This window comes from Aedes albopictus, chromosome 2 (assembly GCF_035046485.1).
Source record: "Aedes albopictus strain Foshan chromosome 2, AalbF5, whole genome shotgun sequence".
Lineage (NCBI taxonomy): Eukaryota > Metazoa > Arthropoda > Insecta > Diptera > Culicidae > Aedes > Aedes albopictus.
In genome coordinates, this window is record NC_085137.1 from 468,671,676 (window position 1) to 468,698,073 (window position 26,398).

Below are 26,398 nucleotides of genomic sequence, written 5' to 3' on the forward strand. Positions count from 1 at the left end.
ACTCTGAAGTTACTTCCAGAATCGAGTACTAGCTTACGACACAGAGGAGGAGTGGATGAGATCTAGGAAACTGGAGTTGGCTCACCACAAAGCTGAGGTGGTGGCTGTGAACAACCGAAAGTCGGATCAGCAAGCGGTGATCAATGTAGGGGAAGGATCTTTAATCGTTTTTTCCATCGTTAGACCCTCTTCCCATTCGAAAATGATGTGTTTATGGTCCGAAACTTCCTGACGAATGGAGTTTTCAAACGTGGGCTTCTCACCATCATTACAAATGTCAATATTCTTAGAAGAGAGAAACTGTAACAGGTACTCACCTCTGGTGTTTAGATCAGTACTTCCTCATACGGTGTGATGTGCATTTGCGTCGCACCCAATGACGAAGGAGATTTTGTGGCGGTGACTGTAGGCTACGAACGCAGCTATCTCTGGTGGCGGTATGCCGAGACCACCTAGATCTCTCTACTCCCTTTAGCGGAAAGTACCCCCATCCTGACCGCTACGATGTCCCTTTTTATGAATTCTGAAATTGGAAAATATCTACAGTAATAAAATAGCCGATCTAGGAGAAAGCTGGTTGTCATCATATACTAACTTACATGAGTGTTGTGGAATAGCTGGTATTCTCGATTTATTGACCCATGGCTCTTGAATGAGGTGGTGAACCTCCGACAGAGCACACCCGTGGCGCTCTGAGCATGGTGGAGGGTCACTTGCAGAATTTGAGTCGCCTTTTTCGGGATTCCCGCTTTTTTCCGGACGACGATAGTATGACTTTGGATAATGCGGATCATCAGGATGTTGTGTCTCTCCGGACAGGAATGTCTTTCAGAATGGATCGTTTTACAATACGTCAAATAAATTAGTTGACGTGATATAATTTTGGGAAGCACTGCCAGAGACGATAGGATGGTGATGGGATTTAGTGATGGGAATGTTGTTTAGTGAGTCGAGGGAAGAGTAGTGCTGGCTTCAACTTTTTATTTGTTCAGGTGTCTGTTGAGCAGATTACCAACTCTAACACGTTGAAAAAGGCGTTAATCCTAAACGTTATTTTAGCGACACTACGTGTTAGTTTTTTTTTTTTTCAAAATATATGAAGCTGAGCATTGCATAGCCACCCACGATGTGTACAATCGTCTATGCTATGCTATGCTAGCGTCTGTTGAGCAGATTATCCCCCATGAGTAAGAAAAAAATACATACCCTTTCGTATGAAAACATACCGAAATTAATTCCCTATTTATAATCGCTGCCAAAGTGGTCTTACTCGCTTCCTTGGCTGTGCAGCGTGCGCGTGCACTACACTCGCCAAACTCTTAGCAAAATGAGACATTCTGACATCAGTCGTCATGTGATTCCATTAGCCCTTCTCCCAACAGTCGATTTCACACTTCTCACTTGATCTGTTCAAATGTCTGAATTTAAAATTTCAACTCGAAAGCAACGAAGCCGTTAATTGTTCGACTTTTTATACGTATTCACACAGCTTATGTTCAACTTTTGCCTGTTGAACAATTAATGAAACCTCAAATTATTCGGTTTTCTTTATCTGTGACATGGCTATTGTCCAACAGTCACTCATTTCTACCCCAAACGAATTGAGTTGAGAATTTTCTTCTCGTACATTTCTTGGCATTTGAAAATGATCGTTCGCAACATCGACTCACTTTCCAGATGGCAAACAACAAAAATCAAACAGAGACGATTAAACTGGATGCAAACATATTAATGGATTTTAATCCCCTCCGATTCCGAGAAGAGCCTCACGAACGTTCGGATAATTAATGACTCCTTTTTCTTTTTGAAAGAGATTAGGTTCATTACATGTATACTGTTCTTAAGTTATACGCACTTTAACGCCGAAAACAAAAAAAAGACACAATTATCCCTTCTTCACGAACCCAAACTTGGCCAGCTTGGAAACTCCGGACTCGGTCGGCTCCCCTTCGTCCCGCTTTCGCTTCTCGCCGTTGGTGCTGTTGCTGCTAGCCTGTGGCGTCAGGTAACTGTTGAGCGTCTTGAACTGCCTCAGACCAATCTTGATCAGCTCGGTTTCCTCGACAGCGGGATGATCCTCCCTGAGCTGAGCCTTGTTCTTCTCGTACCAGGGCGTAAACTTCCCCGGACCGGATGAAGGGGCCGGGGTGGTGGGGGTCCGGCCGTTGGTTCCATTATTAGACGGTTCATTCTCGTTGTTCTCGAACGTCGATGTCGTCGAATCGATGTCGGCGTGGAGGTCGTTTTTAGACGTGGATCGGTTCGATACCGATGGGGATGGGAAACCGATGGCACTGGCAGTGAGATGCTCCAGAGGATTGGGCGTTGCGGGACTGGATAGCCCACTGCTGCCACTCTTTTTGAAGGGGTTCTTACGCATCGTAACCGGTATTGGTTTCTGGAATGATAAAAGATTTTGCTGGGTGGTGGCCTCAGGTGGCAAACTGCGTAAATTTTCTTACAATTTTAGGGGTGTTGTCCTTTTTGGTGACTGCTTCCCGATTGATGTGTACCAGTTCGCTAACCATGGCGGCATTTTCCCGGACGACTTCCATCTCGAATTGTTCTTCTTCTTTTTCCTGTTCATGTGGTCAAACGTAAAAGAGTAAAAAAAAAGTTAATCCTTCGAACCGGATTTGAACCAGTGACCTATGGATAACTGCTTCTTTATGAATTTTCTTCTACAGTCCACCGCTCTACCAACTGAGCTATCGAAGGTACGTGGAAATTGATGATCCAGAAGCCAAGTTGTAATGGGTGGTAAGAAGAGGAAGAAGACCTTCAAGGTTAATGTCTCGGGTTTGACCAGTGTTGCTAAATGTATCGATTTAGTGCGTTTTAGATAGATCAAGTTGTTTTAGATCTTATGTAAAAGTTCATAGACTTTATAGAAAAATGAATTTTTATTACTGATTGATTGAGTTTGGGAATCATTCATAAAGTTCAGGACGAAAACTCACACAGGCACACATCATTTCGACAAGGTTTTTGTTTTTCTTTAGGGTCTACGTCTAACCTAACTTTATCTTCGCCAGTTTTCTCTTTGTGTTTCACTGTGCTTCTTATTTCCAGAGCAAGATGCTGTTGTCCTTTAAGTAGATATGAATATGAACCAAAGCAATTCATCTTTATGAAACTAATTACACTTTTTGTAATTCTTCATTACACCAACAAAGCTAGCCATGAATATGTTTGACAATTCTCATGTCATTTTGACAGACCACACACATGCACGAAAAAGACGGATAATATCTTCTACTTTATCGATATTGTTGCCGTCCTTTTCATGCTCATGTTACATCTGTCAAAATGACGTGAGAATTGTCAGTCATTTTGAGGTTAGGTTCGTTGGTGTAATGAAGAATAAATAATTAATGAAGTGAAATCGACCAAGTCTAGCCTTGATAAAAATTGCCGATTTGCTGCTCTAGCACAGAATGAGTGATAATGACGTTCACGCAATCCATTAAAAAACTATCCTTCGAACCGGATTTGAACCAGTGACCTATGGATAACTGCCAACTTCACAACGTGTTCTTCTACAGTCCACCGCTCTACCAACTGAGCTATCGAAGGTTGTGAATTTCGCGCTCTCAAAGCGTATCATAATCTTGGAAGGTAAACACAATAATTGTCGCCACTAGAATCACATTGCGAATGGAATGAAATTGATTTAATAGGACAGATCGGTGAAGTAGTAGATTTGTAGTAATGAGCTGAATTTTAGTATGGTGAGAAGGTCAATAGGGCACGTTCGGTGTAGTACTAGATTTGTAGTAATGAGCTGAATTTTAGTATGGTGAGAAGGTCAGTTCTCTGTTTCTGCAATGAAATGGTACAAAACGCGTGGGTATTATGATTCCTCGCCTAATTTGATGCTGTTTGAGCAAAACTTTGGATAACTTTGTTGTTTATGTTGCAAGAAATGGAGAAAACAACAACACTGTTGCCCAAAGTTTTGCTCAAACATCATCAAATTAGGCAAGGAATCATAATACCCACGCTTTTTGCACCATTTCATTGCAGAAACGGAGAATTGACCTTCTCACCATACTAAAATTCAGCTCATTACTACAAATCTAGTACTTCACCAATCTGTCCTATAGGAGGCAATCAGTGAAGTACTAGATTGAAAGTAGTGAGCTGGATTTTTGTATGGTGAGATGTTCAATTCTCCATTTCTGCAATGAAATGGTGCAAACAGCGTGGGTTATATGATTTCTTGACTAATTTGATGCTGTTTGAGCAAAAGTTTGGGTAACTGTGTTGTTGAAGTTGCATGGAATAAATAATACAACAACAAAGTTATCCAAACTTTTGCTCAAACAGCATCAAATTAGCCAAGAAATCATATAACCCACGCTGTTTGCACCATTTCATTGCAGAAATGCAGAATTGAACATCTCACCATACAAAAATCCAGCTCACTACTTTCAATCTAGTACTTCACTGATTGCCTCCTATTCTCCGTTTCTGCAATGAAATGGTGCAAAAAGCGTGGGTATTATGATTCCTTGCCTAATTTGATGCTGTTTGAGCAAAACTTTGGGCAACAGTGTTGTTGTTTTCTCCATTTCTTGCAACATAAACAACATAGTTATCCAAAGTTTTGCTCAAACAGCATCAAATTAGGTAAAGAATCATAATACCCACGCTTTTTGCACCATTTCATTGCAGAAACGGAGAATGGACCTTCTCACCATACTAAAATTCAGCTCATTACTACAAATCTAGTACTACACCGAACGTACACGGAAAAATATTATAACCCAAAGAATAAGTTTTAAAAACCCAAATTTGACTAAACTGCTTAAAGTTTTAACTCAAAGTTGGGTTGTTTTCTCCCTCGCCCCACCGCAATGTTTTCGAAAACAAAGAGAGAAGCACCGACGCATCCGCTGCTCTTCCGTGGAAGAAGCCAAATTTGGGTTTTCTTGAGTTAACCCAAATTTGCGTCAATTGAGGCCTCCGTTGGGTGAAAATAACTTACCACTGGGTTAATTTTTTTGCCGCTCTCAAACGAGAACTACTCACTCGCCACTATCGCTGTTTGACGCAAATTTGAGTAATTCCACGGAAGACCGGGATTGCGTCAAAACAACTTAAATTTGGGTTCATTTGTAGTTCCGTGTACCCCATTGGATGTGAAACCTTTTGGACATGATGATAACAAATCAGGCCAAACATGTCTAAAGGTCCTATCTGCAGAAGAGAGGCTCTCTTTGGTTTCCCTCTCTTTCGTTAATATCTCAGCTGTTCATTTGAATTATGATTATCTCCTTGCATAGAATGATGGTCAAATCAATCGTCTTTTGATTTGTACTGCAAAAGTAGTTGAAAAATTTACCATTACATTGCAATAATTGAAAGAAAAAGTGAATAAAGAGAGCCTCTCAAATGCAGATAGGACCTATTGAAATGTTCGGCCTGAAATAGACTTGATTTTTTATCCTGTAAACACCCGGGACGATCTTCGTTTGGTAGAAATGTAATATCTTGTTTGGTTTAAAACATTTTACCATAGATTTAATTTGATTTTACCTTGAAGTATTTTTATAGTCAATGGAAATAGTTGTGCCACAAACGACATCTTACTCTGCTCACTTCCCATCGTTTCCCTTTTTAACGGATTATTTAAATATTCCGTAGTTCGCAAATTGCTCACTCATGGTGTTCGCATCATTTTTGCTCCTGTTTGACGTTTGCTCACTACCGCCATCTACATACTCAGTGAGTTTGCGAACTATAGCGTAATTATTTTTTTTTTTTTTTTATCTTTATTTAAGAGGTTTTCAGCTTGAGAGCTGGTTCGCCTCCTAATAGCGTAATTAGCATTGGGCGATTATGTTTTCGTGACGATGATTTTTATCACTTTTTGTTCCAAGTGATACATACGTCTGTTTGTCTGTGGTTGTGCTCAATCAAATTTTATACATGCTATCTATTATAATCGCGGAGCATATTCTACGGTACTTAATAAGTCTCAAAGCAGCGCTATAAACTTCTTGGTACATGAATTGGGTGATCTAGGTCATCCAAACTACTCTAGGATTGATTGTTTGTTTAATATTCCTAGTGCAACACGTTGGGAAAGAACAGCGATTAGAAAATTATAACAACAATAAAACATAATCCTAACAAACTATGATATTCATGACTCATTGTGATATAATCATGTTCAACATCCTTGTTGTTTTCAAATGACTTTAACTCAATTATATCACATTATGTTTCAAATGTTGTTTTATAACTCATTTTATTATAATTTAGTTTTAAGTCTTCGTCATTTGGAATGTTATGTTACAAAATTGTATCAAGTTTTGATAGAAACTAGTAATCCTGAGGCTTATATTCATATAACATTTTGTTATAATTTTGATATGATAACAAAATAGGCTATAACCTTGATTAGACCAGTGTACTTTTTGTTACAATTTTAGTTTTTTTTAACATCATCCTGCATCTAGTTTATAACATAATTAGTTATAGAAAAATATTATAACATCATAACACAATATGATATAAACTTGATATAATTTTCTAGTCGGGTAGTGTACGGTTGGGGTCAGAAATTACCCTAATGCACAGGTAGGATTAAAGATCTATAAGGTCTACTACCTATCAATTCTCTTCACCTTATTCAATTAATTCATTCGCGTTTAGACCTCACAATACAGTCAGGTATTTTTTACGCGGCCGAGTAAATGAAAACTCCATAATTTTTTTTTCATCATCTTATTTTTGCAATACCTATTCGTCGAGAGATGGTGAGACTTTTTTACGCGGATTTTGTCGGATTTGTCGAATGTTGTCTATGCTACTGATGGAACCTCAGTGCAAACTATAATACGTTTGGTATATCCACAGACAAACAGACGTCTCACTCAACTTACTTCCCATCGTTTCCTTTTTTAACGGATAATTCAAATATTCTGTAGTTCGCAAATCTCTCACTCACAGCGCTCGCATCGTTTTCGCTCCAGTTTCACGATTGCCCCCTACCACCACCTACTCAGTGAGTTTGCGAATTACAACGTGATAAACATTGGGCGATTAAGTTTTCGTGACCATGATTTTAATCGCATTTTGATCCAAGTTATACGTCTGTTTGTCTGTGGTATATCCATGGGATATTATAGGCTATGCAAATTATTCTGGAATGGATTACTGCACGAATTAATACTGGCCTGCTTACTCTCACACGAAATTTGACGTTTGAGAGGTGTCAGCATCGCTCAAACGTCAAATTTTCTATGAGAGTAATGCGAGGTATGCACTTCAAACGGAATCGCTCAAGTAATTTTCGTTCAGTGCATTATGTTTCCGTGACCGTGATGGTCAAGAAATTTAACACAGCAAGCCCCATTTGATTTGACGTTTCGTTTCAGCTCCGTACTAGAATCCGAAATAAAGCGACGCTTTATTATTTCTTGAGCGATTCCTTATCTGAATTTTCCACGCATCGAGATAGGCCAAGAAATATCTTGCGATCAGCGTACTACCCATAAGCAGGCCAGCATAAATTCGTGCAGTGGACCATAGGACCCTCAAGGTCTAAGGGATCTACTTTTGCTTCTCTTTATTCTATCGGTGTATTTTTTTCACGATTACCTCTATTGTATTTCATATAATAATACGAGAATCTTTCCAAATGTCCGTTTTGAAATCAAGCCGCGACTTAGCATTTGCCAAGCTGAGACGTTTCATTTTGGAGTTCTATTTCAGGTGTGGCTTTGGTATTCAAAGTAGCTCTGCACTCAACACTTAAAGTGCGCTCAAGCTCGTCATCACAGTTCTCGTATTCTGATGGATCGTCTTCCTCTTGAGCTCTCTCATTTGTTCCTTGTAAGCGTCTAAGTATTCTGGAGTTCTGGACATCTTGAGAATAGTATCTTATTAGAAATCATAAAATATTAATACTGTCCGATCACGGACACTGGACGGAGGTTGGCCGGCTCTTCCCACTGAAGAGGGCCGCAGGAACAACTGCTGCAGACGATAGCTCGACGACGGATAACTCTTAAGTGTTAGCCTTGTAAAAGGCGGATTGTGTGGCTGTCCAAGGAAAACGCTTGGTGGTTGGATTTCACTGATGTTTATTCGACAAAGGTTAAACAAATACTGATCCTGATGCAAGAAAATGTAATCACTTATATACTCTACCCCAGCATACCCATTTCATACCACCCACCAATCAGCGCAAGCCTCGCTCGCATTGGTTGGTGCTCAAGTCGATGCTCAGATGCCAACATGGCAAAACATGTTCACCGCGTCTCTCGTCCACCGTCCGCTCGCATGATGCTGGCCGTCACCACCGCTGATTCGTTTAGTCGCTTGTCGCCTGCCAGCCAAGGAAGAGCAGTTAGGATGAGAAGTGCGTGTTCCAACGACAAGAGGGAAGCTAAATGGACAGTATTTCAATATTACTCTACACACGTTCGCTCTGTGCGCGAACAAATACATAATTGATGAACCAATCGGTTTAAAAAAAAACTTGCAAAAGCTTCAACATTAGTTTCTTTGGTTAGAAATGGAGACTATGAAATTCCTTATGGATCGATAAATAGAGCCATGTGTACTGCATTACTCTACATACGGATTTCCTAAAATGTTTGACAATCTCAGTTGACAAACCTTAATCAAACGAAGCATGCCGCCGATTATGAAATACCTCGTTTGTAGTTCTTTGGTCAGTAAATGCACTGGTTTGTAAGCTTCGGTGAGATCAACAATCCTCACACTTTCATGATTGCCTCTAACATACAATCACACACAAACATACATATTACTTAGAAGAAATTTGTTTCAAAAAAATCGTTTGCCATCTCACTAGCACTCTCTTTAATGCTCATAGAGTTTTCAATAGAAATTTAACCTCAATTTTCTCCCCGAGAGAGAAGAGAACGGCAACGAATGGGAATCAAAACAAACCACCGGAAAATGTCAAAATTCGTGTGAGAGCGAAGAGAGCAGAAAGATCGAGAATGAACCTAACGTTCATTCGTGACGTCACCGTGCAAAATCTAATGAGCTTTCCAATCCGAAGCATTCATTTGCAGGTGTTGATTCCCTCGGCTTGTTGTAACAATTTAGCAGGTGACGACTCCCCCGTGGCGTCATTCATTCATAAAACATGAATGAAGGTTCATGATTGAGTCATCTACACTACCCGCCATAAATATGGAATCACATATTGCAACACCTTTACTGAATATTGCAGCACCCAAAAAAGTTTGGCATCACCTTAAAATGTGATTATTTCTGGTCTTCGGGGTACAATGCACTTATGACCCCCTAATTCTGTTTGAAAATGCAACTCGTACCCACAACCTAATTGGTTCTAGATTTACTCCATTTTTCCTCCTTATTTTGGGTGATGCAAAACTTTTTGGGTGCTGCAATACTGAGTATTGCAACGATTCCATATTATTGGCGGGTAGTGTATATATATAAAAACTAGGTGTACCCGGCAAACTTTGTCTTGCCTACTGCGTTTTTTGACGTTTCAAATTTCTAGCCAAGACCAAGTCCCCGGTCAAAATGTATGGAAGATCGATTTTCAAAAACTCGCAAATTTTCCATGTTTTTTGGCTCATAAATTTTCCTTGGGTGAATACCCGATCAGAAAGGCATAACAAAAATGTAACAAAATTATATCAACGGTTGATATATATATCAACGTTTGTTATATTTAGATATATTTGAAAGAATTGATCTGAAAACCTGATATAATTATATCAGAATTATAACAAGATCAGTTATAATCAAAATAAATTCATGTTGATCATCTTTATATCAACATTATAACAAACTCAGTTATAGTTTTGAAAATGAAGTGTATGTCAAATGAATATGTTACAGGTGGTGTTTGGTGCGCAATTTCGCCGCTCTGTGGTGTACAGCCATACTCGTCACTCCCATACTAATTCTTCGTCTTGACGTAACGCCCCCACTGGGTCAAATCCAGCTTCTCAGCTTAAGTTATTAACTGAGAGCTGCCGCTGCCAATGACCATTTTGTGTGCATCGTGCAGCAGGCACGAAGATACTCTATGCCCAAGGAAGGCAAGAAAATTTCCTTTATGCAAAGTTCCTGGACCCACCGGAAATCGAACTCTTCACACCCAGCGTGGTCTTGCTGGATACCCTACCCACGCCCTTACAGCTGTGGCTATATGGGCCAGCCACTACTCCTCACGGAGAACCAATGTTTACACTTTTGCATGGCATTCATTGAACGATTAACATTTACACAAATTTCAAAATTACTCGTACGCTCCCATTTGACGACAAACATGCCTATAGGGGTTATCTGCAGATGAGAGACTCTCTTTAAGTCTCCTCTATTTTGATTACAACGTACTTGTATTTATGAATTTGGATTTTTCTCATGTCAGAAGGTAGATAAAGCAACCGTTTTTTGATCTACACATAACAAATTGTAAAAATGTGACATCGTGATAATTTAATGAGAATCAGAACAAAGAGAGCCTCTCTTTTGCAGATTGGACCTTTAGGCATGTTTGTCGTCAATTTTTGTCAAATACCAACATGTTTTGGTATTCCAAGGTGATTTGTAAACCAAACGTGGTTCCCATGCCGAAATTATTGCAAAATATTCGCGTAAGCAGGGATAGGGTGCGACTCAAAACTCTTTGCGTGCCGCACACTCTGCTACGAGACAGCACAACAAACTAGAAGGAGACGAGTACGCGCAATCGGTTGTGTGTTGCTCGCTTACTTTGCCGCGCGCTGGAGCTCTCACGCTCTGTCGTATGCACTCTCTCGGTGCTTGTCTCCGTGCTTAGCACTTGGCTTGATACTACGCACGATTGGAAAAATTTCGAATCAAACGACCCATCACTTGTCAACCCTTGACAAGCTTAACAACTTTGACGAAAACACAAACTCTTCAATTAATTTATTAATTGATTTTTTCTGTTTGGAGACAAGCGCAGTCCAAGCACCGTGCATTACTCCCTGCGCCGTAGAGCTAGTGCTGCGATTGTCTCTCGCACAATTACGAAAGCTCTCTCTCATACGTCTCTTGTCTCTCGGCAAAACGGGAGACGAGCACTTGCGATTGTGTGAAGCACACGCTTTTTTCGCACCGCACGGTGCATGCCGCCAATCCCCAAAAATTACGCGGCGTAAGTGGTTGCTCGAGCTGATTTTCGATCTATGTAAGTCTTAGTCACTCGTTGAGCGCCACGGATTTGGTCTATTAGGGTTACACATATATTAGTGCTAAAAAATTAAGCGTGCTCCACTGATATTGGCTACCTTTATTCAGGACACGAGTGCTACTAGTAGTACTAGAGTATCTAGTCACATCTCAAACAATTATATGCAGCTACAGAAGCGTTTAATATTAATTCCAATCTATATGATAAGTGAGGCATCAAAAGGGATTTGAAAAATATGATTTTCATCGAAACTGTCAACATTCCTGTAATAAGTTTTAAGTGTCACAATCCTCCACTGATCATGTTTGAATGATTTCGTTTAACATCCACTTACAATTTGAGAGCGGTATTCAAATAGGATTAAAGCAATGATACAAAATCTCTACTGAAATCAAACTGATGTAGGTAATAATTTTTGCAATCGTTTACCATTAGAAACTTTGATAGAGTAGTGTGCGGTTCGGCAGCAGCAAAGCCATATTCGCATAAATGGGTGAGCTGGTTTCATGCTATTATTTTATCGTGAATGTTCGTTGTAAAATAACATGACTTAAATATATGCCATACAATTAACGTTCATAATAATTCAGTAGAAATACAGCTGCTGATCATCTGCAAACATGTAGATTAGCGTGGTTCAAAAAATCGTTTTTGCTCCACACCGCTTATTCGATTTGTAACCAGAATCTATGTCTCCTCCCAAAATTTGAGCTAATTTGGTTGAAAATTGAGACTGCACAAGCCCTTCAAAGTTTATATGGGAATTACTACGGGAAAACGACGTTTTTCATTCAATCGACCGTAACATTTTCCCAACTGTCTAAGATGATTAATTGAACCCTGATACTCATAGGCAACTTTATTAGCTACAACTTTGCCGAAGACCGCTTTGAAATCGGACGGCTAATTAATTAGTTATCGATTTTCATCGAACTGGAGAAACTTTAACAGTGATCCTCCAGCTTCCCAGCAGGCAACATTGCTGCTGTATATGGGTCCAAAGATAGAACACAGAAATCATGGCTACTATGTTTCACTGCTAATTGCAGTGATGCCCATCAAATAGTTCAATCAGGGCGTCGCAACTGGTGATTTTTACGTGACTCCAATTTCATCATATTTCAACGACCCTGTTCCCCCAGTAAGCGGTGTGGAGCAAAAACGATTTTTTGAGCTAATATAGATATTACATACTTTCAAAGATGATGGAAGGCCGTTGGCACATAAGGCTAACAGCAATGGTTCTGAAACCGATCCTTGTAGCACTCCCGATGGAATACCGATCGGGCTAGAATGATTTGCTTTAACTTCCTCTATTTGAAAGCGGTTATTCAAATAGGATTTACTCAGTGACACAGAATCTCAACGGAAATCAAATAGATGTGATAATCTCTGCAGCAGTTCAAAATGAGAAACCCTGTTAAAAGCTTTTGAAAAACCAATCAATAGCAGAATATTATCGATATGTTGATGGACATCGTCATGCATATTGAGCAAATGCCAAGGCAAATACCGAAGTTCGAAGTTGGAATACTTAGTATTTAGTGAAGTACCTAGTAGCTTGGAATACTTGAGGAAATGGCTTGTTGTGAGTATTTTTGCTGAAAATAAAAACATTATATGAGATCACGAGGCAAAGCAAAACTCACAAAGTTGCTTTAGTATGTCAATTCTTGTACCATATAATGTTTAAATTGGGCTTTAAACACTTATTTTTTTATTTCACAAGCCACCTAAATCTGACAATCTCCAGGAATGCATACTAACGCCACGAAGTGATGTAATTTTCAATCACAAGACTACTGCATAACTTTGCTAGGCAGGAACTTCCTTTATGGTGAGAAACATTAGATAATTATCTCGCTAGCGCCAAGAAAAGGTGAAATTGTATACAGTTATGTTCCGACTTTATCACCCCCTCCACGCGTCAGACCTTCATTTTTTATTAATGCCCTGTTACATTTTAGGGAAAATCTCCTCCCTCTTCTTCAGGATGAAGTTTGTATGCGTGCTTTCCAACGTTCAAAATATTGAAAACGCATATAGATTTTTACAGTGTTTGAAAACATTTATGGAAAGGGGGTGATAAAATCGGAACATTACTGTACCACTCTTTTCAATGTCTGAGAGCCATTGACTATCTTTACCACTTTAAAGAAGATACGACATTAATTTCTGGTCTGAATCACGAGACAAAACATGCTAAAATGCAGAGCACATTCTTGAGTTACAATTGTAACTAAATTATATCCACTTTTGTTATTATATCCTAAGATGACGTAATTGCGATCAATTGTATCAAGAATACTTTTATGTGACGTCATAGTTTCCCTCGCCTGTGCGTTGGACAAACGAGTCTATTTATAGACCAGCCACCAAAACGAAGAACCACTTGATCTTAAACCTCCCCTCACTTCAAGTGCTGCAATGGCCTCATGGATAAAGGCGCCGGATTGTAGTTGAAGGCTGGCGTCCTTGGTTCGATTCCCGTCTGGGTGTGGGTTTTTTACATACTAAGTGGGGCAAGTTTTTTATACAAAAAACTTTTCGCTAAAAATAAATAACACTCTTAATAAAAATTAATCAAAAAATGAGTTAAAATTTACCCAACTCAATTTTTACCCAATATATTTATATCTAATTTATAACAACATGTGTTATAATTTTTCGATCATTCCAAGATTTATTATATCTCACGTTGTTATAAATTTGTTAAAATTGTATCAAGACCTGTTATAATTATGTTATGGCTAGAGCAATTTTTGTTATAATTTTTGTTATTTTAACACCTAACCGGCGAATTTTATAACTCATTCTGTTATGAAAATTTTTTGAAATAAATAACTCAATCGGTTATAATTTTGTTATGCCTTTCTGATCGGGTACTAACAGAAAAAAACTGCCATCCGTTCGCTTATGCGCGGTCCCACGTATGCCACTGCATTTATATATATATATATATATCCCTTTCGTGACGGAGCGCAAAAAAATGAAATCTTCATACAAATGGCTCAACTTTAGCTCTCCAGAACTCTTAGATTTCCCAAAATAACAACAATTATTTTACCTCATTTGAAAGATCTATCTCTTTATCTCTTTATCTTTCGATTTCTTGCTATGACTACCTAGACAAATCGGAAATAAAAATTATGCGACAGGCAAAACTTTTTCATGTTTTACGGTTTTTGACCACTTTTTGTTTACCTTGTTGTGATAAATCTCACAGGCAATGTAAACAAAAGTTTGTTTACATACAAACGAGTATTAGTAATGGCTGAATTATTGAAATAGTTTACATCACATAAAACAAAGTCTAAACAGATGAAAAAAATATGCAAAACTGCTACCGCTCAACAGCACAATTGTGCTGGTTCGTCACGAAAGGGATATAGAAGAAATGCAGTGGCATACGTGGGACCGCGCATAACTAGCGAACGGATGGTCCGATTTGGGTCGTCTAAGTTTTGTTCTGTTAGTTTTCACCCAAGGAAGGTTTATGAGGCAAAAAACATGGGAAAATTTAGAGTTTTTGAACATCGGGATTTCATATATTTTGAATGGGGACTTGGGCTTGGCTAGAGACTTGAAACGTAAAAGAAGCGCAGTAGGCAAGACAAAGTTTGCCGGGGACAGCTAGTTTTATGTAAACTGTGATCGGCATCGCGTTCATTTCTCTCCAGAATTTAGAGGTGATGTAGGCACAGCAGCGCCACCATGACACATGCGAGCATAATCCGAACCATACGTTATTTTCAAAATGACCGTTGAATCGTGTTATGATTGCGATTTGAATTGTATGTCTGTTTGTCTGTGATAAAATGGCTCATTATTTTTAAACGATGTGCAGCATTTCGTACATAGAACTCCATCGCGTGACAACTTCATGTTGGGCAATGGAACCTTGGCCATCTCAAATAGCATTCGATATTGCATTGTTTTCAGTTCTTTCAGTTTAGTCCGAATCACAGCTTATTCTTTCCAACATATTCTTGTCCAAACTCCCATTTACTGCTAGCTGAATAGTGTGGGCCGCATATTTCACTGTACCAAGGCACCCACAGTCTTCTGTCTCAAATATGTCTTTCAGTTCAAGTTCTACCGTATCAGCATCTGAATCGTCCTTCAATTCTTCGGAATAGGTGGCCACTCAACTCGGTAAAATAAATTCCCGGTTATTTCCCGGTTTTTCCCGGTACCTAAAATTTTTTTCCCGGTTTTCTAGAAATTGATTTATATGGTTAAATCGGAACACTGATATTGCTATTTCCTATTTTCTCACTTTTCTGATTTTGTAAACAGTTAACCTTACTGGAAGCGCACCATTGTCAAAGGTCTAACAATGTCAAAAAATATCATTCATCATAAACAGCCCAAGTAGACTTTTGGCTCAATTGATCGCGTTCTAGGAGGTTGACAATTTATGGCGGCTTTAATAAATTTTACATTTATAAATTTTTTGAATTCCCCAACAACATAACACCATAACTGTTCAATTTTATGCTTCAAGCTTGAACTGTTTAACGCTCAAAATGACATAAAAATACTTGAATGCGATTTTTTGTACCAGAAGTTCTTTTGTTATGTGCAAGTTATCAACATTCAACATTCAGAAAACGTAAGTAAAATCTCGAACAAATCGGAAACTGAATCATGCCTAACAATTAGAAGCGAATGAGCCCTGCTATTAGAGCATCTTTATTGGAAAAACAAAATCCAATATAGGCCACATTTAGTAAGAAGCCCATATTTTCTCTAGTCTTAAAAACTTAAAATATTCATCAGGAAAGTATTTTCGGAATTTTATACATATTAGATATGCTCTATTCAAAGTTAGGGTAGAGATTTCTAATAGAAATGCCAAATGAAATTTTTGAAAAAAAAACTCAAATCAATTTTTCGAGAATCTACTGGAGCAATCCCTGGGAGATTATTCGAAAAATCTCTTGAAGAAACTTGTAAAGGTAATCTGGAAAGTAAAAACTGTTTGTGGAATCTCTGGAATAATTATTAAAGGATTCCTTGATAATGTTCACTGTTGATATGCTTGACAGTATACTAATGAAAGAGGTACTCCTGAAGAAATCCATGGGAGGATTCAAATAGGTAAAATATAGTTGGAATTCCCAAATAAATTACCCCAACAGTATTTGACAAAAAGCATGTAAAATTTTTAAGAACGTCTTTACAAATTATTTATAATTTTATCAATAATTTTCTTGAAAAAAAGGAAATTATGAGTAAAACTGCTTAATATGGTTGAATTGTTTTGGAAAAGTTACTTGTAAGACGTTTCAAGAAATCCCTGGGAAAATATCTTGTTAAATCTCTTAATGAATGTTTGAAGAAATCTCTAGGAGAATCTACGAAGAAAACCTTGGTTTATCATCAAGAGAAATGTTAGGCAACCTGGAAGAATCGATTGTATACTATCTAAAGAACATGTCCAACATGGAATACTGGAAAAAATATTATGAAATTCTTGAAGACGATCGATTTAACAGAATTTCTAAAATCATACACATTTGTAATGGGGCACGTTCGGTGTAGTACTAGATTTGTAGTAATGAGCTGAATTTTAGTATGGTGAGAAGGTCAATTCTCCGTTTCTGCAATGAAATGGTGCAAAAAGCGTGGGTATTATGATTTCTTGCCTAATTTGATGCTGTTTGAGCAAAACTTTTGATAACTATGTTGTTTATGTTGCAAGAAATGGAGAAAACAACAACACTGTTGCCCAAAGTTTTGCTCAAACAGCATCAAATTAGGCAAGAAATCATAATACCCACGCTTTTTGCACTATTTTATTGCAGAAACGGAGAATTGACCTTCTCACCATACTAAAATTCAGCTCATTACTACAAATCTAGTACTTCACCGATCTGTCCTATTGTAAAGGAACACTGCGGTAAAATAAGGTATTTTTTAATATAGCAATATTTTTTTTTCTGTAATGGTACATGTGATGGTTAGAACACTTGACTGTCACGCCGAGGACCTGGGATCGAAGCTCCTAAACTACCACAGTACAATACACTGACTGTCCTACCCAAGACACATTATTTGAAGTTTTCCATTTATACCTTAGCTTTTTCAAAAACAATTGTAATTCTCTACAACAGTTCTATTAAAAAAGTCCAAGATTTAAAATCAAAATATAAGAAAAATCTAAAATAAATCTTATGATTAAGTTTTGAAATCTGTATCTAATATCTGCGATATAGTATCTTTAGATTACAAAAATATGGATCATGTTAAAGAAAAAATAATAATTCTCATGTAGATGCAATAGAAATTATTATCCTGGACCTTCAATTTTAAGGGTGGTTTATGTTCTAAGCAAATTCCCGGTTTTTTCCCGGTTTTTCCCGGTCGTTTGCGATTCCCGGGTAATTCCCGGTTTTCCCGGAATTCCCGGTTGAGTGGCCACCCTAATTGCCTTCTTCGCCTTGACCGCCATTTTCCTATTTCATATTTCATTTTGCAGCATTTGGTGGGGCAATGAGAGCGCAAGTCAGTCCAAAGCCGATGATAAGGAGGGGTAATGGCTGAATAGTCTTTGCTGACCACATAAACGCCATGGGATAGGAAAAGGGTATTTTGGTGTGGGATTAGGGTGTTGGTGCAGACTTGACGATATCAATGCTATTCAGATGCAAAATAATTTTAAGGCTCAATAGTGAATCGCATACCTTCCAAAACCAAAAAACAATAATCCACAAAATACCAAGCAAGTCATAGAAAGAAAAAGCACCCGATTGTTTATTTTGTCAATTATAACAAACGGAAACTTCTACCCTCTCCGACTCGCCAGTCACCCTGGAAAAAATGTCCCTTCAGTTCTGGAAAATATATTATCCCCAATTAAGCTTTTAATCGAATTGTCCGCGTGGTCTTGTAGTACCCCTGCTAGGTAAGGATCAGTCATTGCCATACATATTAAATGCTAAACATGACCCCATGGATAGCATTTGCATATGTAAAAGCTTTGCTGATGTGACTTTCCTATTAGGCAATTCTCTCATCTCATGTTTGTCTTCAAAACCTTATCAAGCTTAGAAAATTGAAGTTGACAAACAATACATTACAAGGTTCGAATTCCCATAGAATGAGATCATTCATTCGCACTACAACACCATAGGAGATAATACCACATTGGCTGATTACAGTACAAATGTGAAAAATCTCCCTTTTCCCCCTATCCGCAACCCGGGGACGCGCCCTGTTGGATTTCGAAAGCCTCGGAGAATATTACAAACCTTCAATGGCATTCCCATAAACTAACCCACATTGCCCATTCAGGGGTCTGACTGGGCCTATTACCCTCCCTCAGTTTGTAATATTCTCTCCAACTTGGAATTATATTTTCCCGGCACATAAATGACTTCGACAAATGGTCGATATACTACGCAGCGTCATGATCAGTATAACTATATCAGATGACTTGGAGATCTGATTCTTACAGAATTGTTTGCCATTGATTATACCGTGGGGTGCCCTAATTTCGCGCGGGTCCAAATTTCGCTCACTGATAATATTTAGAGAACATAATCATAGAACTAATTGTTGCATTGTTCAAATTCCACTTTAGATAGTATAGTTAAAGTGAAATTGGGACAATTGCACAATTGTTTTTATGATTATGATGTCTAAATATGATCAGTGAGCGAAATTTGGACCCGCACGAAATTAGGGCACCCCACGGTACATTCAGCTATTCTAATCATTACTGCAAAGGCCATCGACCACATGCCTGAAATCAAAGCTTCCTGGAAGATATAATCCAAGCCCAGGGTTTTCCTATTTCATATTGGCATTAAACTCTAGAAAATATTAAATTATTGAGATAATTTGAACTTCCGCGTTATGTCGTTCCGCGCGAAGAATTTCGTGTACTGCGTTTGCTTCCCATGCGAAAGGATGAATAGCACACGATCCTAGCAGCCTTGGGAGCAAGATTTTTTGAAAATTGTTGGAAAATATTTTTTATTTTGTTTAGGCCGGAACAAATCTCATTTTCTTCTTTTGTCACTTTGCTCGTTGACTCGTCAAGGGGAGGGATGATAAATAATAAATGTATTTGATGAATTTACCCAAACATTTAGGCAAAATCAATTCATCGGATTATTAAGAAATTTACGCGACGACTCTAATTTCACTTTGAAATTTTAAAATTGAAGTTTTAAACTAGCGCGGTTTGCCGCCTTCGCCAGCAACACTAAGCATTAGCGTTAGTACAAAAAGCGAGATTTTTTTCAATGTTTTGTACAAAATACAACAACACGTTTATGAGTAAAATATAGATTAAAATTTTAATTAAATTTTAATTTTTAATTAAATTAATTCATTTTGTCAACCTAAAATCAGGTGCCATTAGACTGTTTGTCATTATTCTTCATTACACCAACAAAGCAAGCCATGAAAATGTTTGACAATTCTCAGGTCATTTTGACAGACCACACACATGCACGAAAAAGACGGATCATATATTCTACTTTATCGATATTGTTGTCGTCCTTTTTATGCTCATGTTACATCTGTCAAAATGACGTGAGAATTGTCAGTCATTTTGAGGTTAGGTTCGTTGGTGTAATGAAGAATGACAAATATTTGCCATTGTTGTCCGACATTTATCCAAGGTTGCTACGATTCACGTTGTGTTGGTCATTTGTTGGGCTTGTTTGGCCAAATATTTGTCACGTCTAATAATGGGACCTTAAGCATTAGCGTTAGTACAAAAAGCGAGATTTTTTTTCAATGTTTTGTACAACAGCACGTTTATGAGTAAAATATAGATTAAAATTTTAATTAGGTAACTAAATTAATTAATTTTGTCAACCTAAAATCAAGTACTCGCTAGTGAGAGGAAATTTGTTTTTGCCATTAAATATTAAATAATTTGCAATTTTAATGCATCGAACCCTAGGCAAACATTACCTACTCTACCCTACCATAAAAACAGCATGCGAAATTACTGTTTTACCGACACACTACGAAGCAACCGGACGACATCCCCTAAACGTCACACTTTGGAGGGGAAAATCGACGAAAGCGTGATCTAAAAATAGCACACGCGTGTGCAACATCGCACGCAACATTTTCGAAACCGATGCAACATAAACTAGACCTGTGAGCCGATCGGCAACACTTGCAAAGAGAAATCGCGTATAGACTTACCTGATCCTGGAATGTGCCCAGCAGCGCGGACAAACTTTCCGCCAGGTGGACACGATTGATTTTTCGGGCGTACTTGCAGACCAGCGGAATCAGCTGACTGGACGCAATCGTCTCAATCAACTCCTTGGCGCGGGGTTCCATTTCTGCGCGACTGGCCAACTGAAAACACAATATCTTATTAAAATTGATGAAAAGTATTTACTTCGAAAATCATGCACATACCGCAAACAGCTTGACGGCCGCCTCCTTCATCACTTTGTCGGCATCGTCATGCTTCAGATACATGCTCCGCAGCAAACTTTCTTCCAAGATGCTCTTCTCGCTATCAATTTCACACAGGGGCACCTGTATGGCGACATTCAACGGAATGGGCCGCGGGTTGGTCTGCGGGAATTTCGCCCCACGGCAAACGATGATCTGGGCCTGCTGCCTCGATTCGGACACCGTTACGATGAACAAACTGTCGCTGGCGCCAATTTTGTGCTTTTCGGCGTCCATAATCGGAAACCACAGGTTGGAAGCTGCATGATAAAGGCGCATGCTGCCTGCCGAATCGTAGATCACCGGTGATCCTTTGTCCGAGTAGCCCAGCCAACGAAGTTCCGATTCGGGCGTCAATGGGATTGACACTTCTCGGCATCGCAATCGATAGTTGACGCACGTGATGATCATCAGATTGAGATGCTGGTCCCTGGTCGCCGGGGACCGATGGTAAGCGACCAAGACGTGATCACCGTAGGCAGCCATCGAAACCAGTGGACCAGGTATCGCTATCACCTCCCTCTGTGTTCCTTTCGCGGAGTAAACTCGCAGCAGACCAGCAGTGGTGGCCGCGACTACCGTTTTATCCGAAGCGACGACGCCGACAATTTCTTCCATATCCGGCATAATACTGCTCCATTCCCGATTACCGAAGGCTACCAGATTGATGCACACCAGCTTACTGTTGCAGTCCGTTCCGGTAGAGCACCCCATGGCTAGCACAGTCTCGCTCAAGCCGGCCACCGTATGATTTTGGAAATTGGCCAAATGCATTCCGTGATGCTTGGAGGAATCATGAAATTCAACTTCGATGGCTTTTTCATTACCGTCGGTATGACCCCGCACTATACCCACGTGATTGTACACCAAATATCGGTGCGCCAGTTTTTCCGGTGTGGATCCTGGTTGGAAGTATCGCTGCATCGGGTAGGATTTTACGGAAGTGTCACTCATCACCGAGCGCGCGTCATCATCGTCATCGTAATCTATACGCGGTGATGCGGCTTTCACCTGCTGCGGTTTTTCATCGTCCGGATTTTCATCGTCCGATTTATCATCCTCCGGTTTTCCAACTTCCGGTTCCGGTTTATCATCTTGGTCTTCGGTGGGCAGCGCAAATTGGCTTTTGAGTCTGTTCACGGAAACGGTGTTATCATCGTCATCGGATTCTTCGGCCACTTGTTTTGTGCCGGCAACGTCTGTAATATGAACGTTTAGGTAGTGTTTATAAATATTATCGTTGAGTTTCGTATTATGTTAAGTACTGTACTACAGTTTGCTGAGGTAACTGGCGGCAGATTATTCCAGTAAGTTACGTAATATTCTCAATAACGACCATAAGGATGAGGTCCTCTTTTAGAACGGCACAAAAAAAACTAAGCCGCTCTATTACGAATTTTATTCATATGTATCTGTAGCGTAACGCGTTACTTTCTAAATTTATAGCGTTCGGAAGAAGGTAGGTACAATCCCTTTCGTTATACGGGCAAATAGCCGATCGATTAATTGTATGTTAGAAAGGATTCTGAAATAAACCCAGCTGCAGAACATTCTGTGATCTGGTAACAGCAACACGTATGCGTTCTTTTCATTTAAGTCTAAACCCCCAAGATAGAAACTTCTTTGACAAGTAGTTTTAAGAAATAGTCTTGAAATAGAAATATAGGTCTTAAAAACTAAAGTGAATACATTACAGTATCAATGGTTTTCATATGGGTGAAAATACTGGATTTATTGGATATTACCAATGTTGCTGCAACACCGTACAAGAGCGAATGAGGCACGTTACAAACAGGCGCGGAACAGGCAGAACTCAGTCTTCCGGATGAAGAAGCGCCAGCAGGAAGAACGAGATCGCGAAGCGGTGGAAGAGCTGCACCGCGCTAAGGAGACACGAAAGTTCTACGAGAAGCTGAACCGCTAGCGCAGAGGCTTTGTGCCACAAGCCGACATGTGCCGAGATAATCACGGGAATATTCTCACGAGCGAGCGTGAGGTGGTCGAGAGGTGGCGGCAGCATTACGATGAGCACCTCAATGGCGACATTGCAAGCAGCGAAGGTGGCGCGGTAACAGATCTAGGAGTACGTGCGCAGGACGAAAGATTTCTAGCCCCTAACCTCCAAGAGATTGAAGAGGAAGTTAGCCGATTAAAAAACAACAAAGCCGCTGGAGTAGATCAACTACCAAGCGAGTTACTAAAATACGGTGGAAAAGCACTGGTAAGAGCACTACATTGGGTCATTACCAAGATTTGGGAGGAGGAAGTATTACCGGAGGAATGTATGGAAGGTATCGTGTGTCCCATCTACAAAAAGGGCGAAAGTTAGATTGCGGGAACTACCGCGCGATAACAATACTGAGCGCTGCCTACAAGATACTCTCTTAAATTTTATGCCGCCGACTATCACCGATTGCAAAACAGTTCGTGGGGCAATATCAGGCTGGATTTATGGATGAACGCGCTACAACGGACCAGATGTTCGCCATCCGCCAGGTGTTGCAGAAATGCCGCGAATACAACGTGCCCACACATTACTTGTTCATCGATTTCAAATCGGCGTATGATACAATCGATGGAGAACAGCTATGGCAGATTATGCACGAATACGGATTCCCGGATAAACTGATACGATTGATCAAGGCGACGATTGATCGAGTGATGTGCGTAGTTCGAGTATCAGGGACACTCTCGAGTCCCTTCGAATCTCGCAGAGGATTACGGCAAGGTGATGGTCTTTCGTGCTTGCTGTTCAACATTGCTTTGGAGGGTGTAATAAGGAGAGCGGGGATAAACACGAGTGGGACGATTTTCACGAAATCCGTTCAGCTGCTTGGTTTCGCCGATGATATTGATATTATTGATATTATGTAAATTTGAGACGATGGCGGAAACATACATCCGACTAAAGAGTGAAGCAGGACGAATCGGATTAATCATTAATGTGTCGAAGACAAAGTACATGATGGCAACGGGCTCCAGGGAGGAATCAGCGCGCCCGTCACCCCGAATTTATATCGACGGTGATGAAATCGAGGCGGTTGAAGAATTCGTGTACTTGGGCTCACTGGTGACCGCCGACAACGACACCAGCAGAGAAATTCAGAGGCGCATTGTGGCAGGAAATCGTGCTTACTTTTGACTCCGCAGAACTCTACGATCGAATAAAGTTCGCCGCAACGAAGTTAACTATCTACAAAACGCTGATTAGACCGGTCGTCCTCTATGGGCACGAAACATGGACCCTACGTGCAGAGGACCAACGCACCCTTGGAGTTTTCGAACGGAAGGTGTTGCGTACCATCTACGGTGGAGTGCAGATGGAAGACGGGACTTGGAGAAGGCAAATGAACCACGAGCTGCTGAGAGAACCAACCATCGGCCATACCGCGAAAATCGGGAGGCTACGGTGGGCGGGTCACATAATCAGGATGTCGGATAGCAACCCGACTAAAATGGTTCTGGAGAGCCATCCGACCGGTACAAGAAGACGTGGAGCGCAGCGAGCTAGGTGGGTCGACCAAGTGGAGGACGATCTGCGGACCCTACGCAGAGTGCGGAACTGGAGACAAATAGCCACCAATGTATTATCAAAATTATAGGTAATTAGCAATGAAATGAAGTCGCACAGTGGTTCAACAAGCAGGAAATCAAACCAGTTTAGATAATACATGTTTCAGGAGAAACCTTGAGAGAAACTTCATGTTTGCCTAAAATCTGTATTTTACAGGACAGTCTGGTATCATTAAGAATCGCATATTATCTCAAACTGAAAAAGCACTTTTTCCATAATGACGAAAAAGCGAACCAAACCAGCGTGTCCGATTGTCATAATTGACCAAATAAACAATCGGACATTCTTATTTTCTTTGATATGTGAATCATTTTGGGAAAAAGTGCTTTTAGTTCTTGAGCATTTGTTATTCTGATTTGAGCCCTAAACGCGGTTGAGGCATTCACGTGTCAGATCATCTGATGATCAGATGTCAGATGGAGCGGAAATTAAACAATCTCTCTGTTAAGTAATTGGTCAGTAGGTTTGCTTTTCTACTTACGTTTTGAGTACATTTCATCCAAATCATCATCATCGTCTTCTTCGGCTGCCCCGTTCGCTTCCTTCTCGGCCATTTCCATCAGATCATTACCATCGTCAGCGTCGTCATTGTCATTAAAAATGTCATTGACATTCCCCAGTTGTCCCTGATCATCGCAGATGACCAACTCTCCATTGTTCTTGGGATGCCACGTCAAGCTGATCAGCGGATTGGAATCAATCGAGACCTCTTCACCTTTCACTAGCTCCCCGGTCTGGTAGTCCCATATGACGACCTCTCCTTTGGCACTGCCAGCTGCAAAGAATTCTCCCCGTGGCGAGAACGCTCCACATGTGAACTCGGCAGATAAGCTTTTATGTTTCAGAAACTTCTGTTGGTCCCAGGTCGTCGTATTCAGCACAACTATTTCTTTTCCTCTGGGAAAGGCCAAAACGGAGCCACGTTTCGGGTCGAAACTTGGAGTCGCTGAAATAAGAAATAAACCATTATTTAGAATGTGTCAAGCCTTGAATCCACATCACTTACCAAAGTACACGTTTCCCTCGAAACTCTTCACCTTCTTCAGACCGTCCAACGTTTTCAACAACTTTTTGCTCGCTAAGTCCCATACCCGCAATTTCCCATCACCGCAACTAGCTGCCAGCAGATTCTTCGGACTCAACGCCATACTCAGGACGGGTCCTGCCAATCCTCCGAGCTCAAACTCGTCACCTTCTGCCCCCGTCGGTTTCACCTTAATGGTTCCATCCTCGGATCCCGCCGCCAGATACTGGCCATTCCTTACCAAACTAGTCACGAACGCCGTGAACCGGAACTCGATTCCATCCTTTTCCAGCTCCGGATACTTGTACGCCTGGACGGTGTTCAGATCGTTGGCAACCAGCACCCGGTCACCGTACTGCAGCAGGGCCCACACGTTCTCTGCCAAACAGGTCGTACTCGCGTCGTCATCAAACACACCATCCCACACTCGAACATCGCCGTCGTAGCCGAAACTGATGATTCGCTCGCCGTTTTCCTGGTAGACCGCACTGGTGTAACCCGCTATGTGGCCGTATCGCATTGCCGACCGTTTGAATGGCATTTTGCACTAGTTTTAAACTTTACAGTTTTACTTTTTATCAAAAAATTACGAGAACTCCAGAACACCTTCAACGTTTTGAGAATCTTCACTGACCAACAGATAAAGAGCTTCGCTTCCGCGCCAAATGCACCAAAACAGTGAAATCTTGCATTGTTGTATCACAACAGACCGAGCTGCAACACAGAAATATTTCAATGTTGCGTACACGTTCAGAATGATTTAATGGATTGCTTGCACACATTGTTACACTCTCAGAAAAAAAAAATATTTTGAGTACTCGGAACAAGAAATTTACTCAAATAAATAGACAGGTAATTCTAGATTGAGTTTAAATAAGAGCGAAAGTAACATGAGAGAGTTCTCTTCATCGATGCAAGTATTGTTGCACTTTTTAGTCAAAAATCGCTAGCTTGCGATGCAATCTAGCGTCTGAGTGTAAAAAAGTTCGATTGAATTTGCATCTTGTCACTTTAATTTGCAGAAGAGAGAGAGTCGCTGAAGAGAACTCTCTCATGTTACCCTTATTCATACTCAATCTAGAATTATTTGGGTCCGTCCATAAACTTTGTAGACTCTTGGAAGGGGGGGAGGGGATGATTCTGACCAAAGTCTACGAGGGGAGTGGGAGCTAATATGACC

General features: G+C 40.2%; 1 protein-coding gene and 2 non-coding genes across 3 annotated transcripts; all 3 read right to left on the reverse strand.

Annotated features, from left to right (window-relative positions):
• Positions 1 to 1,814: 1,814 nt before the first annotated feature.
• LOC109418109 (WD repeat and HMG-box DNA-binding protein 1) lies at positions 1,815 to 26,078 on the reverse strand. The gene is made up of 6 exons (XM_019692297.3): positions 25,201 to 26,078; positions 24,676 to 25,140; positions 20,582 to 21,819; positions 20,360 to 20,518; positions 2,463 to 2,579; positions 1,815 to 2,398 (listed from the first exon to the last, which is right to left on the reverse strand). The coding sequence occupies exons 1-6, from the start codon at positions 25,757 to 25,759 to the stop codon at positions 1,886 to 1,888; spliced, it is 3,051 nt and encodes a 1,016-aa protein (XP_019547842.2). The 5' UTR covers positions 25,760 to 26,078; the 3' UTR covers positions 1,815 to 1,885.
• Positions 2,622 to 2,718, reverse strand: Trnay-gua (transfer RNA tyrosine (anticodon GUA)). Its single transcript has 2 exons — positions 2,682 to 2,718; positions 2,622 to 2,657 (listed from the first exon to the last, which is right to left on the reverse strand). It is a non-coding gene; the product is annotated as a tRNA-Tyr (tRNA).
• Positions 3,478 to 3,576, reverse strand: Trnay-gua (transfer RNA tyrosine (anticodon GUA)). The gene is made up of 2 exons: positions 3,540 to 3,576; positions 3,478 to 3,513 (listed from the first exon to the last, which is right to left on the reverse strand). It is a non-coding gene; the product is annotated as a tRNA-Tyr (tRNA).
• Positions 26,079 to 26,398: the final 320 nt, after the last annotated feature.